Consider the following 19,163-nt stretch of genomic DNA (forward strand, 5'->3'; position numbering starts at 1 on the left):
GTGTGTGTGTGTGTGTGTGTGTGTGTGTGTGTGTGTGTGTGTGTGTGTGTGTGTGTGTGTGTGTTTGTGTGTGTGTTTGTGTGTGTGTGTGTGTGTAAAGGTTCAATCACACCTCGTAGTGTAGGTCGTTAAGCTCCAGCCTGGTGTAGTGTCGCCGGTCGAATGACTCCATGGCCTTACGTCCAACCACAGCCAAGGCCAGAGTCAGGATGGTCAGGCCTACCACCACCACAGCCACCAGGGAGCTCTTCAGAGCCCCCCGCCCTGCCACCTCCTTCCCCCCGCCCTGACCCTCTGTCCCTGGGGAGGCTGGGGTTGCCTGGACCCTCTTGGGCACCAGCACCAGCTTGTTTTCTGGTGTTGTCCTTGGGATCAGGGGCTCAATGGCTGCTGGGCTCTTAGTGGTGGCAGTAGCACCAGTAGAAGTGGTGGTGGAGGTAGCTGGCTCAGTGGCTGGCTGGAGTTTTTCAGTAGTTCTGATGGGGTCTGGGTCTCTGCGAGGTGTTGGTGCTGTAGGGGTGGGGTCTGGGTCTCTGCGGGGTGTTGGTGCTGGAGGGGTGGGGTCTGGATCTCTGCGGGGTGTAGTTGAGACACGTAAAGAAGTTGTTGTAGTAGTAGTGGCAGGATGTGGTTTGGGTTTTTTAGACGATTTGTTAGGTTTTTTGGGAGGTTTATTGGGCTTTCTGTTCATAGTGGTTATTGTAGATATTGTTGTAGGAGTAGCGTGGGCCTCTGTTAGTGGCCAGGATGTTGCTTGTTGTGTTGTTGTCATAGTGGTTGGAGTCGGTCGTGTTATAACAGCCGTTGTTACTATCATTAAAGATGGCTGTGTTGTTGTGGTGGTAGGTGTAGGTGTAGTGGTTGTTGTAGTAGTAGTGGGTTGTGGTGTGGTTGTGGTGGTAGGTGTAGGTGTAGTGGTTGTTGTAGTAGTAGTGGGTTGGGGTGTGGTTGTGGTGGTAGTTGTAGTGGTGGTAGTAGTGGGTTGTGGTGTGGTGGCAAGTTTAGTGGTGGTAGTAGTGGGTTGTGGTGTGGTTGTGGTGGTAGGTGTAGTGGTGGTAGTAGTGGGTTGTGGTGTGGTTGTGGTGGTAGGTGTAGTGGTGGTAGTAGTGGGTTGTGGTGTGGTTGTGGTGGTAGTTGTAGGTTGTGGTGTGGTTGTAGTTGTGGTAGTAGTAGTAGTAGTGGGTTGTGGTGTGGTTGTGGTGGTAGGTGTAGTGGTGGTAGTAGTGGGTTGTGGTGTGGTTGTGGTGGTAGGTGTAGTGGTGGTAGTAGTAGGTTGTGGTGTGGTTGTAGTGGTGGTAGTAGTGGGTTGTGGTGTGGTTGTAGTGGTGGTAGTAGTGGGTTGTGGTGTGGTGGTAGGTGTAGTGGTAGTCGTTGTAGTAGTAGTGGGTTGTGGTCTGATGGTAGGTGCTGGAGTTGTAGTAGTAGTAGTAGTAGCAGTAGTAGTAGTTGGTTGGATTGTGGAAGGTGGAGTAGGTATCCCCGTGGTGGGATGAATCAAACCTATGGAAAACATGACATCAGAACATAACTCACGCAGAGATGAAAGACTATGTGAAACACAAAAACAAGACAAGAGCACACAAACAACTAGTACGTCTGACATGGGCCCCTATTCTCTACATAGAGCTGTGGACCAGGGCCCAGACATGGACATGGGCCCCTATTCTCTACAGAGAGCTGTGGACCAGGGCCCAGACATGGACATGGGCCCCTATTCTCTACATAGAGCTGTGGACCAGGGCCCAGACATGGGCCCCTATTCTCTACATAGAGCTGTGGACCAGGGCCCAGACATGGACATGGGCCCCTATTCTCTACATAGAGCTGTGGACCAGGGCCCAGACATGAACATGGGCCCCTATTCTCTACATAGAGCTGTGGACCAGGGCCCAGACATGGGCCCCTATTCTCTACATTGAGCTGTGGACCAGGGCCCAGACATGAACATGGGCCCCTATTCTCTACATAGAGCTCTGGACCAGGGCCCAGACATGGGCCCCTATTCTCTACATAGAGCTGTGGACCAGGGCCCAGACATGGACATGGGCCCCTATTATCTACATAGAGCTCTGGACCAGGGCCCAGACATGAACATGGGCCCCTATTCTCTACATAGAGCTGTGGACCAGGGCCCAGACATGGACCCCTATTCTCTACATAGAGCTGTGGACCAGGGCCCTGACATGGACCCCTATTCTCTACATAGAGCTGTGGACCAGGGCCCAGACATGGACATGGGCCCCTATTCTCTACATAGAGCTGTGGACCAGGGCCCAGACATGAACATGGGCCCCTATTCTCTACATAGAGCTGTGGACCAGGGCCCAGACATGAACATGGGCCCCTATTCTCTACATAGAGCTGTGGACCAGGGCCCAGACATGGGCCCCTATTCTCTACATTGAGCTGTGGACCAGGGCCCAGACATGAACATGGGCCCCTATTCTCTACATAGAGCTCTGGACCAGGGCCCAGACATGGGCCCCTATTCTCTAGAGCTGTGGACCAGGGCCCAGACATGGACTGTTCTCTACATAGGACCAGGGCCCAGACATGAGCTGTGGACCAGGGCCCATGGGCCCCTATTCTCTACATAGAGCTGTGGACCAGGGCCCAGACATGAACATGGGCCCCTATTCTCTACATAGAGCTGTGGACCAGGGCCCAGACATGAACATGGGCCCCTATTCTCTACATAGAGCTGTGGACCAGGGCCCAGACATGAACATGGGCCCCTATTCTCTACATAGAGCTGTGGACCAGGGCCCAGACATGAACATGGGCCCCTATTCTCTACATAGAGCTGTGGACCAGGGCCCAGACATGAACATGGGCCCCTATTCTCTACATAGAGCTGTGGACCAGGGCCCAGACATGAACATGGGCCCCTATTCTCTACATAGAGCTGTGGACCAGGGCCCAGACATGGACATGGGCCCCTATTCTCTACATAGAGCTGTGGACCAGGGCCCAGACATGAATATGGGCCCCTATTCTCTACATAGAGCTGTGGACCAGGGCCCAGACGTTTAGTTGAAGGAAGATGCATTCACCTTTGAAGATGTCGTATGTGTTGATGCCCTGTTCAGCAGTCAGGAGGGGACAGTCCTGCTCACTCTGGCAGTGGAACAGATGACAGTTGTGGTTGTTGGGAGGCTCAGAGGGCTTGTGAGGGTTGAACACAGCCAGGGTACACTTTATACCTGAGGGGAGAGAGCAATCAGACACGGAGACTAATACCAAGTATCACGACTAACAATCCTTCTTATGGATAGGGGGCAGTATTCGGAAGTTTGGATGAAGGAGGTGCCCAATGTAAACTGCCTGTTACTCAGGCCCAGAAGCTAAGATATGCATATACTTTGTAGTATTTGATAGGAAACACTCTAACGTTTCAAAAACTGTTAAAATAATGTCTGTGAGTATAACAGAACAGATATAGCTGGCGTAAACCCGAGGAGAATCCATCCGGGAATTGTTTTGGGGGGCTCACCTCACCTCTCATTATAATGGCTGTCTATGGGAATATAAAATGAAGTCCTCCCAGGTTGCAGTTCCTAGGGCTTCCACTAGATGTCAACAGTCTTTAGAACGAGTTTTAGGCTGTTTTTTAAATTTAAATGAGCTAGAATTTGTAGTTTTTCTAAGTGGCTCCCATTTTGGCTGTAGTGTTATGACGCGCGTGGATTAGAGCGCACACTTGGTTATTTATCTCCGGTAATGAACATACTATTCTCCGTCTTAAATTTGATCCTTTATTTACATATTAGGCTAGCTGAGGATTGATTATAAAAGTTGTTTGACTTGTTTGGACGAAGCTTATTGGTAACATTCGGGATTCATTTTGTAAAGCATTTTGAACGAGGGGAAACCGGTGGATTATTGACTGAAGCGCGCCAGCTAAACTGACTTTTTTGGGATATAAAGGACTTTATCGAACAAAACGACCATTTGTTGTGTAGCTGGGACCCTTTGGGATTGCAAACAGAGGAAGATCTTCAAAGGTAAGTGATTTATTTTATGGCTAATTCTGACTTTCGTGATGCCTCTGCATGGTTGGATTTAAAAAAAAATGCTTTTGTATGCGGGCCGCTGTCCTCAGATAATCGCATGGTATGCTTTCGCCGTAAAGCCTTTTTGAAATCTGACAAAGCGGCTGGATTAACAAGAAGTTAAGCTTGTAACCGATGTATAATGCTTGTATTTTCATGAATGTTTAATACTACAAATGTTGTATTTTGAATATCGTTGCTCTGCAATTTCACCGGATGTTGTCGAGGCCGGGCGCTAGCGGTACACCTTTCCCAAAGAGGCTACCAATACCAAGTATCACGACTAACAATCCTTCTGTTTGAAAGCTCCACGGTGTTGTCTCTCCTCTACCAATACCAAGTATCACGACTAACAATCCTTCTGTTCCACCGTGGTGTCTCTCCTCTGTTATTGTGTGTTACTGTGTGTTATTGCGTGTTATTGCGTGTTATTGTGTGTTATTGTGTGTTACTGTGTGTTACTGTGTGTTACTGTGTGTTATTGTGTGTGTTATTGTGTGTTATTGTGTGTTATTGTGTGTTACTGTGTGTTATTGTGTGTTATTGTGTGTTATTGTGTGTTATTGTGTGTTATTGTGTTATTGTGTTATTGTGTGTTATTGTGTGTTATGTTGTTACTGTGTGTTATTGTGTGTTATTGTGTGTTATTGTGTGTTATTGTGTGTTACTGTGTGTTACTGTGTGTTACTGTGTGTTACTGTGTGTTATTGTGTGTTATTGTGTGTTACTGTGTGTTATTGTGTGTTACTGTGTGTTACTGTGTGTTATTGTGTGTTACTGTGTGTTATTGTGTGTTATTGTGTGTTACTGTGTGTTACTGTGTGTTATTGTGTGTTATTGTGTGTTATTGTGTGTTATTGTGTGTTACTGTGTGTTATTGTGTGTTATTGTGTGTGTTATTGTGTGTTACTGTGTGTTATTGTGTGTTACTGTGTGTTACTGTGTGTTACTGTGTGTTACTGTGTGTTATTGTGTGTTATTGTGTTACTGTGTGTTACTGTGTGTTACTGTGTGTTACTGTGTGTTACTGTGTGTTACTGTGTGTTACTGTGTGTTACTGTGTGTTACTTGTGTTACTGTGTGTTATTGTGTGTTACTGTGTGTTATTGTGTGTTACTGTGTGTTATGTGTGTGTTATTGTGTGTTATTGTGTTACTGTTACTGTGTGTTATTGTGTGTTACTGTGTGTTATTGTGTGTTACTGTGTGTTATTGTGTGTTACTGTGTGTTATTGTGTGTTACTGTGTGTTACTGTGTGTTACTGTGTGTTACTGTGTGTGTTACTGTGTGTTACTGTGTGTTACTGTGTGTTATTGTGTGTGTTATTGTGTGTTACTGTGTGTTACTGTGTGTTACTGTGTGTTATTGTGTGTTACTGTGTGTTATTGTGTGTGTTATTGTGTGTTACTGTGTGTTACTGTGTGTTACTGTGTGTTACTGTGTGTTACTGTGTGTTATTGTGTGTTACTGTGTGTTACTGTGTGTTACTGTGTGTTATTGTGTGTTACTGTGTGTTACTGTGTGTTACTGTGTGTTATTGTGTGTTACTGTGTGTTATTGTGTGTTACTGTGTGTTATTGTGTGTTACTGTGTGTTATTGTGTGTTTACTGTGTGTGTTACTGTGTGTTACTGTGTGTTATTGTGTGTGTGTTGTGTGTGTATGTGTGTGTTACTGTGTGTTATTGTGTGTTACTGTGTGTTATTGTGTGTTACTGTGTGTTACTGTGTGTTATTGTGTGTTACTGTGTGTTATTGTGTGTTATTGTGTGTTACTGTGTGTTATTGTGTGTTATTGTGTGTTACTGTGTGTTATTGTGTGTGTTATTGTGTGTTACTGTGTGTTACTGTGTGTTATTGTGTGTTACTGTGTGTTACTGTGTGTGTTATTGTGTGTTACTGTGTGTTACTGTGTGTTACTGTGTGTTACTGTGTGTTACTGTGTGTTATTGTGTGTTACTGTGTGTTACTGTGTGTTATTGTGTGTTACTGTGTGTTACTGTGTGTTATTGTGTGTTACTGTGTGTTATTGTGTGTTACTGTGTGTTATTGTGTGTTACTGTGTGTTATTGTGTGTTACTGTGTGTTATTGTGTGTGTTACTGTGTGTTACTGTGTGTGTTATTGTGTGTGTTATTGTGTGTTATTGTGTGTTACTGTGTGTTACTGTGTGTTACTGTGTGTTATTGTGTGTTACTGTGTGTTATTGTGTGTTACTGTGTGTTATTGTGTGTGTTATGTGTGTTACTGTGTGTTACTGTGTGTTACTGTGTGTTATTGTGTGTTACTGTGTGTTACTGTGTGTTACTGTGTGTGTTACTGTGTGTTACTGTGTGTGTGTTACTGTGTGTTTATTGTGTGTTACTGTGTGTTACTGTGTGTTACTGTGTGTTGTTGTGTGTTACTGTGTGTTACTGTGTGTTACTGTGTGTTATTGTGTGTTACTGTGTGTTACTGTGTGTTACTGTGTTATTGTGTGTTATTGTGTGTTACTGTGTGTTACTGTGTGTTACTGTGTGTTATTGTGTGTTACTGTGTGTTACTGTGTGTTACTGTGTGTTACTGTGTGTTACTGTGTGTTATTGTGTGTTACTGTGTGTTACTGTGTGTGTTATTGCGTGTTATTGTGTGTTATTGTGTGTTACTGTGTGTTACTGTGTGTTATTGTGTGTGTTACTGTGTGTTACTGTGTGTTATTGTGTGTTATTGTGTGTTACTGTGTGTTATTGTGTGTTACTGTGTGTTATTGTGTGTTACTGTGTGTTATTGTGTGTTACTGTGTGTTATTGTGTGTTACTGTGTGTTATTGTGTGTTACTGTGTGTTACTGTGTGTTACTGTGTGTGTTATTGTGTGTTACTGTGTGTTACTGTGTGTTACTGTGTGTTATTGTGTGTGTTACTGTGTGTTATTGTGTGTTATTGTGTGTTATTGTGTGTTATTGTGTGTTATTGTGTGTTACTGTGTGTTATTGTGTGTGTTACTGTGTGTTATTGTGTGTGTTACTGTGTGTTATTGTGTGTGTTACTGTGTGTTATTGTGTGTGTTACTGTGTGTTACTGTGTGTGTTATTGTGTGTTACTGTGTGTTATTGTGTGTTACTGTGTGTTACTGTGTGTTATTGTGTGTTACTGTGTGTTATTGTGTGTGTTATTGTGTGTGTTACTGTGTGTTATTGTGTGTTACTGTGTGTTATTGTGTGTTACTGTGTGTTATTGTGTGTTACTGTGTGTTATTGTGTGTTATTGTGTGTGTTATTGTGTGTGTTACTGTGTGTTATTGTGTGTTACTGTGTGTTACTGTGTGTTACTGTGTGTTACTGTGTGTTATTGTGTGTTATTGTGTGTTATTGTGTGTGTTACTGTGTGTGTTATTGTGTGTTATTGTGTGTTATTGTGTTACTGTGTGTTACTGTGTGTTATTGTGTGTTACTGTGTGTTATTGTGTGTTACTGTGTGTTATTGTGTGTTACTGTGTGTTATGTGTGTTACTGTGTGTTATTGTGTGTTATTGTGTTATTGTGTTTATTGTGTTACTTGTGTGTTGTGTGTGTTACTGTGTGTTACTGTGTGTTACTGTGTGTTATTGTGTGTTACTGTGTGTTATTGTGTGTTATTGTGTGTTATTGTGTGTTACTGTGTGTTATTGTGTGTGTTATTGTGTGTTACTGTGCGTTACTGTGCGTTACTGTGCGTTACTGTGCGTTATTGTGTGTTATTGTGTGTTACTGTGCGTTACTGTGCGTTACTGTGCGTTACTGTGCGTTACTGTGCGTTACTGTGCGTTATTGTGTGTGTTATTGTGTGTTATTGTGCGTTACTGTGCGTTACTGTGCGTTACTGTGCGTTACTGTGCGTTACTGTGCGTTACTGTGCGTTATTGTGCGTTATTGTGCGTTACTGTGCGTTACTGTGCGTTATTGTGCGTTATTGTGCGTTACTGTGCGTTACTGTGTGTTACTGTGTGTTATTGTGTGTTATTGTGTGTTACTGTGCGTTACTGTGCGTTACTGTGCGTTACTGTGCGTTATTGTGCGTTATTGTGTGTTATTGTGTGTTACTGTGTGTTACTGTGTGTTATTGTGTGTTATTGTGTGTTATTGTGTGTTATTGTGTGTTACTGTGTGTTATTGCATGTTATTGTGTGTTACTGTGTGTTATTGTGTGTTATTGTGTGTTATTGTGTGTGTTATTGTGCGTGTTATTGTGTGTTACTGTGTGTTACTGTGTGTTATTGTGTGTTACTGTGTGTGTTACTGTGTGTTATTGTGTGTCATTGTGTGTTACTGTGTGTTATTGTGTGTGTTACTGTGTGTTACTGTGTGTTATTGTGTGTTATTGTGTGTGTTATTGTGTGTTACTGTGTGTTATTGTGTGTTACTGTGTGTTATTGTGTGTGTTACTGTGTGTTATTGTGTGTGTTACTGTGTGTTACTGTGTGTTATTGTGTGTTATTGTGTGTTATTGTGTGTTATTGTGTGTTATTGTGTGTGTTATTGTGTGTTACTGTGCGTTACTGTGTGTTACTGTGTGTTACTGTGTGTTACTGTGTGTTATTGTGTGTGTTATTGTGTGTTATTGTGTGTTATTGTGTGTGTTACTGTGTGTTATTGTGTGTTACTGTGTGTTACTGTGTGTTACTGTGTGTTACTGTGTGTTACTGTGTGTTACTGTGTGTGTTATTGTGTGTTACTGTGTGTTATTGTGTGTTATTGCGTGTTATTGTGTGTTACTGTGTGTTACTGTGTGTTACTGTGTGTTACTGTGTGTTACTGTGTGTTACTGTGTGTTATTGTGTGTTACTGTGTGTTACTGTGTGTTACTGTGTGTTATTGTGTGTTACTGTGTGTTATTGTGTGTTACTGTGTGTTATTGTGTGTTACTGTGTGTTACTGTGTGTTACTGTGTGTTATTGTGTGTTACTGTGTGTTATTGTATGTTACTGTGTGTTATTGTGTGTTACTGTGTGTTATTGTGTGTTATTGTGTGTGTTATTGTGTGTTACTGTGTGTTACTGTGTGTTATTGTGTGTTACTGTGTGTTATTGTGTGTTATTGTGTGTGTTATTGTGTGTTACTGTGTGTTACTGTGTGTTATTGTGTGTGTTACTGTGTGTTATTGTGTGTGTTATTGTGTGTTATTGTGTGTTATTGTGTGTTACTGTGTGTTATTGTGTGTTATTGTGTGTTACTGTGTGTTATTGTGTGTTACTGTGTGTTATTGTGTGTTACTGTGTGTTATTGTGTGTTACTGTGTGTTACTGTGTGTTATTGTGTGTTATTGTATGTTATGTGTGTTTACTGTGTGTTATTGTGTGTTATTGTGTGTTACTGTGTGTTACTGTGTGTTATTGTGTGTTATTGTGTGTTACTGTGTGTGTTATTGTGTGTTACTGTGTGTTACTGTGTGTTACTGTGTGTTATTGTGTGTTACTGTGTGTTATTGTGTGTTACTGTGTGTTACTGTGTTACTGTGTGTGTGTTACTGTGTGTTACTGTGTGTTACTGTGTGTTACTGTGTGTTATTGTGTGTTATTGTGTGTTACTGTGTGTTACTGTGTGTTACTGTGTGTTACTGTGTGTTATTGTGTTATTGTGTGTGTGTATTGTGTGTTACTGTGTGTTACTGTGTGTAATTGTGTGTTACTGTGTGTTATTGTGTGTTACTGTGTGTGTTGTGTTACTGTGTGTTACTGTGTGTTACTGTGTGTTATTGTGTGTGTTATTGTGTTACTGTTGTGTGTGTGTTATTGTGTGTGTTACTGTGTGTTACTGTGTGTTACTGTGTGTTACTGTGTGTTATTGTGTTATTGTGTGTTACTGTGTGTTACTGTGTGTTACTTGTGTGTGTGTGTGTTAGTGTGTTATTGTGTGTGTTGTGTTACTGTGTGTTACTGTGTGTTATTGTGTGTTATTGTGTGTTACTGTGTGTTACTGTGTGTTATTATTGTGTGTTATTGTGTGTGTTATTGTGTGTTACTGTGTGTTATGTGTGTGTTACTGTGTGTTATTGTGTGTTACTGTGTGTTATTGTGTGTTACTGTGTGTTATTGTGTGTTACTGTGTGTTATTGTGTGTTATTGTGTGTTACTGTGTGTTACTGTGTGTTATTACTGTGTGTTACTGTGTGTTATGTGTGTTACTGTGTGTTATTGTGTGTTACTGTGTGTTATTGTGTGTTACTGTGTGTTATTGTGTGTTACTGTGTGTTACTGTGTGTTATTGTGTGTGTTATTGTGTGTTTATTGTGTGTTACTGTGTGTTATTGTGTGTGTATGTGTGTGTGTGTGTTATTGTGTGTTATTGTGTGTTACTGTGTGTTACTGTGTGTGTTATTGTGTGTTACTGTGTGTTATGTGTGTTATGTGTGTTATTGTGTGTTATTGTGTGTTATTGTGTGTTACTGTGTGTTGTTACTGTGTGTTACTGTGTGTTACTGTGTGTTACTGTGTGTGTATTGTGTGTGTTACTGTGTGTTACTGTGTGTTACTGTGTGTTATTGTGTGTTATTGTGTGTTATTGTGTGTGTTACTGTGTGTTACTGTGTGTTACTGTGTGTTACTGTGTGTGTACTGTGTGTTATTGTGTGTTATTGTGTGTTACTGTGTGTTACTGTGTGTTACTGTGTGTTACTGTGTGTTATTGTGTGTTATTGTGTGTGTGTTGTGTGTGTGTTATTGTGTGTGTGTGTGTGTGTGTTATTGTGTGTGTGTGTTTAGTGTGTTATTGTGTGTGTGTGTGTGTGTTATTGTGTGTGTGTGTGTTATTGTGTGTGTGTTTTATTGTGTGTGTGTGAGTGTGTTATTGTGTGTGTGTGAGTGTGTTATTGTGTGTGTGTGTGTGTTATTGTGTGTTATTGTGTGTGTGTGTGTGTTATTGTGTGTTACTGTGTGTTATTGTGTGTTATTGTGTGTTACTGTGTGTTATGTGTGTTACTGTGTGTTATTGTGTGTTACTGTGTGTTATTGTGTGTTACTGTGTGTTATATGTGTGTGTTACTGTGTGTGTGTGTGTTACTGTGTGTGTTATGTGTGTTACTGTGTGTTATTGTGTGTTATTGTGTGTTACTGTGTGTTACTGTGTGTTACTGTGTGTTATGTGTGTTATTGTGTGTTATTGTGTGTTACTGTGTGTGTTATTGTGTGTTATTGTGTGTTATTGTGTGTTATGTGTGTTACTGTGTGTTATTGCGTGTTACTGTGTGTTACTGTGTGTTATGTGTGTTATTGTGTTACTTACTGTGTGTGTTGTGTGTGTGTGTGTTACTGTGTGTTACTGTGTGTTACTGTGTGTGTTATTGTGTGTTACTGTGTGTTACTGTGTGTTATTGTGTGTTATTGTGTGTTATTGTGTGTGTTGTGTGTGTTTATTGTGTGTGTATTGTGTGTGTTATTGTGTGTTATTGCGTGTTATTGTGTGTTATTGTGTGTTACTGTGTGTTGTGTGTGTGTTACTGTGTGTTATTGTGTGTTATTGTGTGTTACTGTGTGTTATTGTGTGTTACTGTGTGTTATTGTGTGTTATTGTGTGTGTTATTGTGTGTGTTATGTGTGTTATTGTGTGTTTATTGTGTGTTATTGTGTGTTATTGTGTGTTATTGTGTGTTACTGTGTGTTATTGTGTGTTACTGTGTGTTATTGTGTGTTACTGTGTGTTACTGTGTGTTATTGTGTGTTACTGTGTGTTACTGTGTGTTATTGTGTGTTATTGTGTGTTACTGTGTGTTATTGTGTGTTACTGTGTTTTACTCTGTGTGTGTTATTGTGTGTTATTGTGTGTTACTGTGTGTTATTGCATGTTATTGTGTGTTACTGTGTGTTATTGTGTGTTATTGTGTGTTATTGTGTGTGTTATTGTGCGTGTTATTGTGTGTTACTGTGTGTTACTGTGTGTTATTGTGTGTTACTGTGTGTGTTACTGTGTGTTATTGTGTGTCATTGTGTGTTACTGTGTGTTATTGTGTGTGTTACTGTGTGTTACTGTGTGTTATTGTGTGTTATTGTGTGTGTTATTGTGTGTTACTGTGTGTTATTGTGTGTTACTGTGTGTTATTGTGTGTGTTACTGTGTGTTATGTGTGTGTTGTGTGTGTGTGTTACTGTGTGTTATTGTGTGTTATTGTGTGTTATTGTGTGTTATTGTGTGTTATGTGTGTGTTATTGTGTGTTACTGTGTGTTACTGTGTGTTACTGTGTGTTACTGTGTGTTACTGTGTGTTGTGTGTTATGTGTGTTATTGTGTGTTATTGTGTGTGTTATTGTGTGTGTGTATTGTGTGTTATTGTGTGTTACTGTGTGTTACTGTGTGTTACTGTGTGTTACTGTGTGTTACTGTGTGTTACTGTGTGTTATTGTGTGTTACTGTGTGTTATTGTGTGTTATTGTGTGTTATTGTGTGTTACTGTGTGTTACTGTGTGTTACTGTGTGTTACTGTGTGTTACTGTGTGTTACTGTGTGTTATTGTGTGTTACTGTGTGTTATGTGTGTGTGTTACTGTGTGTTATTGTGTGTTACTGTGTGTTATTGTGTTTACTGTGTGTTATTGTGTGTTACTGTGTGTTACTGTGTGTTACTGTGTGTTATTGTGTGTTACTGTGTGTTATTGTGTGTTACTGTGTGTTATTGTGTGTTACTGTGTGTTATTGTGTGTTATTGTGTGTGTTATTGTGTGTTACTGTGTGTTACTGTGTGTTATTGTGTGTGTGTTACTGTGTTTATTGTGTTGTGTGTTATTGTGTGTGTTATTGTGTGTTACTGTGTGTTACTGTGTGTTATTGTGTGTGTTACTGTGTGTTATTGTGTGTGTTATTGTGTGTTATTGTGTGTTATTGTGTGTTACTGTGTGTTATTGTGTGTTATTGTGTGTTACTGTGTGTTATTGTGTGTTACTGTGTGTTATTGTGTGTTACTGTGTGTTATTGTGTGTTACTGTGTGTTACTGTGTGTTATTGTGTGTTATTGTGTGTTATTGTGTGTTACTGTGTGTTATTGTGTGTTATTGTGTGTTACTGTGTGTTATTGTGTGTGTGTGTTGTTGTGTGTTATTGTGTGTTGTGTGTGTGTTGTTGTGTGTGTGTGTGTTATTGTGTGTTACTGTGTGTTACTGTGTGTTATTGTGTGTTATTGTGTGTTACTGTGTGTTACTGTGTGTTACTGTGTGTTACTGTGTGTTACTGTGTGTTACTGTGTGTTACTGTGTGTTATTGTGTGTTATTGTGTGTTTACTGTGTGTTACTGTGTGTTACTGTGTGTTACTGTGTGTTATTGTGTGTTATTGTGTGTGTGTTGTGTGTTACTGTGTGTTACTGTGTGTTATTGTGTGTTACTGTGTGTTATTGTGTGTTACTGTGTGTTACTGTGTGTTACTGTGTGTTATTGTGTGTTATTGTGTGTTGTGTTGTGTGTGTTATTGTGTGTTATGTTGTGTTGTTTGTGTGTGTGTGTTGTTGTGTGTGTTACTGTGTGTTACTGTGTGTTGTTACTGTGTGTTACTGTGTGTTACTGTGTGTGTGTTAGTGTGTTATTGTGTGTGTGTGTTGTGTGTTACTGTGTGTTATTGTGTGTTATGTGTGTGTTACTGTGTGTTACTGTGTGTTATTGTGTGTTATTGTGTGTGTTATTGTGTGTTACTGTGTGTTGTGTGTGTGTTACTGTGTGTTATTGTGTGTTACTGTGTGTTATTGTGTGTTACTGTGTGTGTGTTGTGTGTACTGTGTGTTATTGTGTGTTATTGTGTGTTACTGTGTGTTACTGTGTGTGTATTGTGTGTTACTGTGTGTTGTGTGTTACTGTGTGTTATTGTGTGTTACTGTGTGTTATTGTGTGTTACTGTGTGTTATTGTGTGTTACTGTGTGTTACTGTGTGTTATTGTGTGTGTTATTGTGTGTTATTGTGTGTTACTGTGTGTTATTGTGTGTTATTGTGTGTTATTGTGTGTTATTGTGTGTTACTGTGTGTTATTGTGTGTTATTGTGTGTTACTGTGTGTTACTGTGTGTTATTGTGTGTTATTGTGTGTTATTGTGTGTTATTGTGTGTTACTGTGTGTTACTGTGTGTTACTGTGTGTTATTGTGTGTTACTGTGTGTTATTGTGTGTTACTGTGTGTTATTGTGTGTGTTACTGTGTGTTACTGTGTGTTACTGTGTGTTATTGTGTGTTACTGTGTGTTATTGTATGTTACTGTGTGTTATTGTGTGTTACTGTGTGTTATTGTGTGTGTTATTGTGTGTGTTATTGTGTGTTACTGTGTGTTACTGTGTGTTATTGTGTGTTACTGTGTGTGTGTGTGTTATGTGTGTGTTATTGTGTGTTACTGTGTGTTACTGTGTGTTACTGTGTGTGTTACTGTGTGTTATGTGTGTGTTATTGTGTGTTATTGTGTGTTGTGTGTTGTGTGTGTTACTGTGTGTTATTGTGTGTTATTGTGTGTTACTGTGTGTTATTGTGTGTTACTGTGTGTTATTGTGTGTTACTGTGTGTTATTGTGTGTTACTGTGTGTTACTGTGTGTTATTGTGTGTTATTGTGTGTTATTGTGTGTTACTGTGTGTTATTGTGTGTTATTGTGTGTTACTGTGTGTTATTGTGTGTTATTGTGTGTTATTGTGTGTTACTGTGTGTGTTATTGTGTGTTACTGTGTGTTACTGTGTGTTACTGTGTGTTATTGTGTGTTATTGTGTGTTATTGTGTGTTACTGTGTGTTACTGTGTGTTACTGTGTGTTACTGTGTTACTGTGTGTTACTGTGTGTTATTGTGTGTTATTGTGTGTTACTGTGTGTTACTGTGTGTTACTGTGTGTTACTGTGTGTTATTGTGTGTTATTGTGTGTGTTATTGTGTGTTACTGTGTGTTACTGTGTGTTATTGTGTGTTACTGTGTGTTATTGTGTGTTACTGTGTGTTACTGTGTGTTACTGTGTGTTATGTGTGTGTTATTGTGTGTTATTGTGTGTGTTATTGTGCGTGTTATTGTGTGTTACTGTGTGTTACTGTGTGTTACTGTGTGTTATTGTGTGTTACTGTGTGTTACTGTGTGTTACTGTGTGTGTGAGTGTGTTATTGCGTGTGTTATTGTGTGTTACTGTGTGTTATTGTGTGTTACTGTGTGTTATTGTGTGTTACTGTGTGTTACTGTGTGTTACTGTGTGTTATTGTGTGTTACTGTGTGTTATTGTATGTTACTGTGTGTTATTGCGTGTTACTGTGTGTTATTGTGTGTTATTGTGTGTGTTATTGTGTGTTACTGTGTGTTACTGTGTGTTATTGTGTGTTACTGTGTGTTATTGTGTGTTATTGTGTGTGTTATTGTGTGTTACTGTGTGTTACTGTGTGTTATTGTGTGTGTTACTGTGTGTTATTGTGTGTGTTATTGTGTGTTATTGTGTGTTATTGTGTGTTACTGTGTGTTATTGTGTGTTATTGTGTGTTACTGTGTGTTATTGTGTGTTACTGTGTGTTATTGTGTGTTACTGTGTGTTATTGTGTGTTACTGTGTGTTACTGTGTGTTATTGTGTGTTATTGTATGTTATTGTGTGTTACTGTGTGTTATTGTGTGTTATTGTGTGTTACTGTGTGTTATTGTGTGTTATTGTGTGTTATTGTGTGTTACTGTGTGTGTTATTGTGTGTTACTGTGTGTTACTGTGTGTTACTGTGTGTTATTGTGTGTTATTGTGTGTTATTGTGTGTTACTGTGCGTTACTGTGTGTTACTGTGTGTTACTGTGTGTTACTGTGCGTTACTGTGTGTTACTGTGTGTTATTGTGTGTTATTGTGTGTTACTGTGCGTTACTGTGTGTTACTGTGTGTTACTGTGTGTTATTGCGTGTTATTGTGTGTGTTATTGTGTGTTACTGTGTGTTACTGTGTGTAATTGTGTGTTACTGTGTGTTATTGTGTGTTACTGTGTGTTACTGTGTGTTACTGTGTGTTATTGTGTGTTATTGTGTGTTATTGTGTGTGTTATTGTGCGTGTTATTGTGTGTTACTGTGTGTTACTGTGTGTTACTGTGTGTTATTGTGTGTTACTGTGTGTTACTGTGTGTTACTGTGTGTGTGAGTGTGTTATTGCGTGTGTTATTGTGTGTTACTGTGTGTTATTGTGTGTTATTGTGTGTTACTGTGTGTTACTGTGTGTTATTGTGTGTTATTGTGTGTGTTATTGTGTGTTACTGTGTGTTATTGTGTGTTACTGTGTGTTATTGTGTGTTACTGTGTGTTACTGTGTGTTATTGTGTGTTACTGTGTGTTATTGTGTGTTACTGTGTGTTATTGTGTGTTATTGTGTGTTACTGTGTGTTACTGTGTGTTATTGTGTGTTACTGTGTGTTATTGTGTGTTACTGTGTGTTATTGTGTGTTACTGTGTGTTATTGTGTGTTACTGTGTGTTATTGTGTGTTACTGTGTGTTACTGTGTGTTGTTGTGTGTGTTATTGTGTGTTATTGTGTGTTACTGTGTGTTATTGTGTGTTATTGTGTGTTATTGTGTGTTATTGTGTGTTACTGTGTGTTATTGTGTGTTATTGTGTGTTACTGTGTGTTACTGTGTGTTATTGTGTGTTATTGTGTGTTATTGCGTGTTATTGTGTGTTATTGTGTGTTACTGTGTGTTACTGTGTGTTACTGTGTGTTATTGTGTGTGTTATTGTGTGTGTTACTGTGTGTTACTGTGTGTTACTGTGTGTTATTGTGTGTTATTGTGTGTTATTGTGTGTGTTACTGTGTGTTACTGTGTGTTACTGCGTGTTATTGTGTGTGTTACTGTGTGTTACTGTGTGTTATTGTGTGTTATTGTGTGTTACTGTGTGTTATTGTGTGTTACTGTGTGTTACTGTGTGTTATTGTGTGTTATTGTGTGTTATTGTGTGTGTTATTGTGTGTGTGTGAGTGTGTTATTGTGTGTGTGTGAGTGTGTTATTGTGTGTGTGTGTGAGTGTGTTATTGTGTGTGTGCGTGTTATTGTGTGTGTGTTTTATTGTGTGTGTGTGAGTGTGTTATTGTGTGTGTGTGAGTGTGTTATTGTGTGTGTGTGGGTGTTATTGTATGTTATTGTGTGTGTGTGTGTGTTATTGCGTGTTACTGTGTGTTATTGTGTGTTATTGCGTGTTACTGTGTGTTATTGCGTGTTACTGTGTGTTATTGTGTGTTACTGTGTGTTATTGTGTGTTACTGTGTGTTATTGTGTGTTACTGTGTGTTATTGTGTGTTACTGTGTGTTATTGTGTGTTATTGTGTGTTACTGTGTGTTATTGCATGTTATTGTGTGTTACTGTGTGTTACTGTGTGTTATTGTGTGTTATTGTGTGTTATTGTGTGTTATTGTGTGTTACTGTGTGTTATTGTGTGTTATTGTGTGTTATTGTGTGTTATTGTATGTTACTGTGTGTTATTGCGTGTTACTGTGTGTTACTGTGTGTTATTGTGTGTTATTGTGTGTTACTGTGTGTTATTGTGTGTTATTGTGTGTTACTGTGTGTTACTGTGTGTTATTGTGTGTTATTGTGTGTTACTGTGTGTTACTGTGTGTTATTGTGTGTTATTGTGTGTTATTGTGTGTTATTGTGTGTGTTATTGTGTGTTATTGTGTGTGTTATTGTGTGTTATTGCGTGTTATTGTGTGTTATTGTGTGTTACTGTGTGTTATTGTGTGTTACTGTGTGTTATTGTGTGTTATTGCATGTTACTGTGTGTTATTGTGTGTTACTGTGTGTTATTGTGTGTTATTGTGTGTGTTATTGTGTGTGTTATTGTGTGTTATTGTGTGTGTTATTGTGTGTTATTGTGTGTTATTGTGTGTTATTGTGTGTTACTGTGTGTTATTGTGTGTTACTGTGTGTTATTGTGTGTTACTGTGTGTTACTGTGTGTTATTGTGTGTTACTGTGTGTTACTGTGTGTTATTGTGTGTTATTGTGTGTTACTGTGTGTTATTGTGTGTTACTGTGTTTTACTCTGTGTGTGTTATTGTGTGTGTTATTGTGTGTGCGTGTTATTGTGTGTGTGTGTTATTGTGTGTGTGTGTGTGTTATTGTGTGTGTGTGTGTGTGTGTGTGTGTGTTGTTGTGTGTGTTGTTGTGTGTGTGTGTTGTGTGTGTGTGTGTTATTGTGTGTGTGTGTGTGTGTGTGTGTGTGTGTGTTATTGTGTGTGTGTGTGTTATTGTGTGTGTGTGTGTGTATTGTGTGTGTGTGTTATTGTGTGTGTGTGTGTTATTGTGTGTGTGTGTTATTGCGTGTGTGTGTGTTGTTGTGTGTGTGTGTTATTGTGTGTGTGTGTGTTATTGTGTGTGTGTGTTATTGTGTGTGTGTGTGTTACTGTGTGTTATTGTGTGTTACTGTGTTTTACTCTGTGTGTTATTGTGTGTGTGTGTTATTGTGTGTGTTATTATTGTGTGTGTGTTATTGTGTGTGTGTGTTATTGTGTGTGTGTGTTATTGTGTGTGTTATTATTGTGTGTGTGTTATTATTGTGTGTGTGTTATTGTGTGTGTGTGTTATTGTGTGTGTGTGTTATTGTGTGTGTTATTGTGTGTGTGTGTTATTGTGTGTGTGTGTTATTGTGTGTGTGTGTTATTGTGTGTGTGTGTTATTGTGTGTGTTATTGTGTGTGTGTGTTATTGTGTGTGTGTGTGTTATTGTGTGTGTGTGTTATTGTGTGTGTGTGTTATTGTGTGTTATGTGTGTGTGTGTTATTGTGTGTGCGTGTTACTGTGTGTGTGTGTTATTGTGCGTGTGTGTTATTGTGTGTGTGTGTTATTGTGTGTGTGTGTGTGTTATTGTGTGTGTGTGTGTGTTATTGTGTGTGTGTTATTGTGTGTTATTGTGTGTGTGTTATTGTGTGTGCGTGTTACTGTGTGTGTGTGTTATTGTGTGTGTGTGTTATTGTGTGTGTGTGTTATTGTGTGTGTGTGTGTGTTATTGTGTGTGTGTGTTGTGTGTGTGTGTGTGTGTGTGTTATTGTGTGTGTGTTGTTGTGTGTGTGTGTTATGTGTGTGTTATGTGTGTGTGTTTATGTGTGTGTGTGTTGTTGTGTGTGTGTGTGTTGTGTGTGTGTGTGTGTGTGTTATTGTGTGTGTGTGTATGTGTGTGTGTGTGTTACTTGTGTGTGTGTGTGTGTGTGT

The 19,163-nt window shown here is 39.5% G+C and overlaps 1 protein-coding gene across 2 annotated transcripts in view; it reads right to left on the reverse strand.

Annotated features, from left to right (window-relative positions):
- Positions 1 to 19,163, reverse strand: part of LOC135571284 (mucin-2-like) — a 45,129-nt gene continuing 25,966 nt past the window's right edge. For both annotated transcript variants that reach the window (XM_065017067.1, XM_065017066.1), the window contains 2 exons: positions 3,054 to 3,203; positions 1 to 1,500 (listed from right to left, as the gene is read on the reverse strand). In XM_065017067.1, the coding sequence (XP_064873139.1) occupies positions 107 to 1,500; positions 3,054 to 3,203 (1,544 nt within the window). In that variant the 3' untranslated portion in view covers positions 1 to 106. The remainder of the gene's footprint in view (positions 1,501 to 3,053; positions 3,204 to 19,163) is intronic.

Source organism: Oncorhynchus nerka, unplaced genomic scaffold (genome assembly GCF_034236695.1).
Source record: "Oncorhynchus nerka isolate Pitt River unplaced genomic scaffold, Oner_Uvic_2.0 unplaced_scaffold_311, whole genome shotgun sequence".
In the NCBI taxonomy this organism is placed as follows: Eukaryota; Metazoa; Chordata; class Actinopteri; order Salmoniformes; family Salmonidae; genus Oncorhynchus; species Oncorhynchus nerka.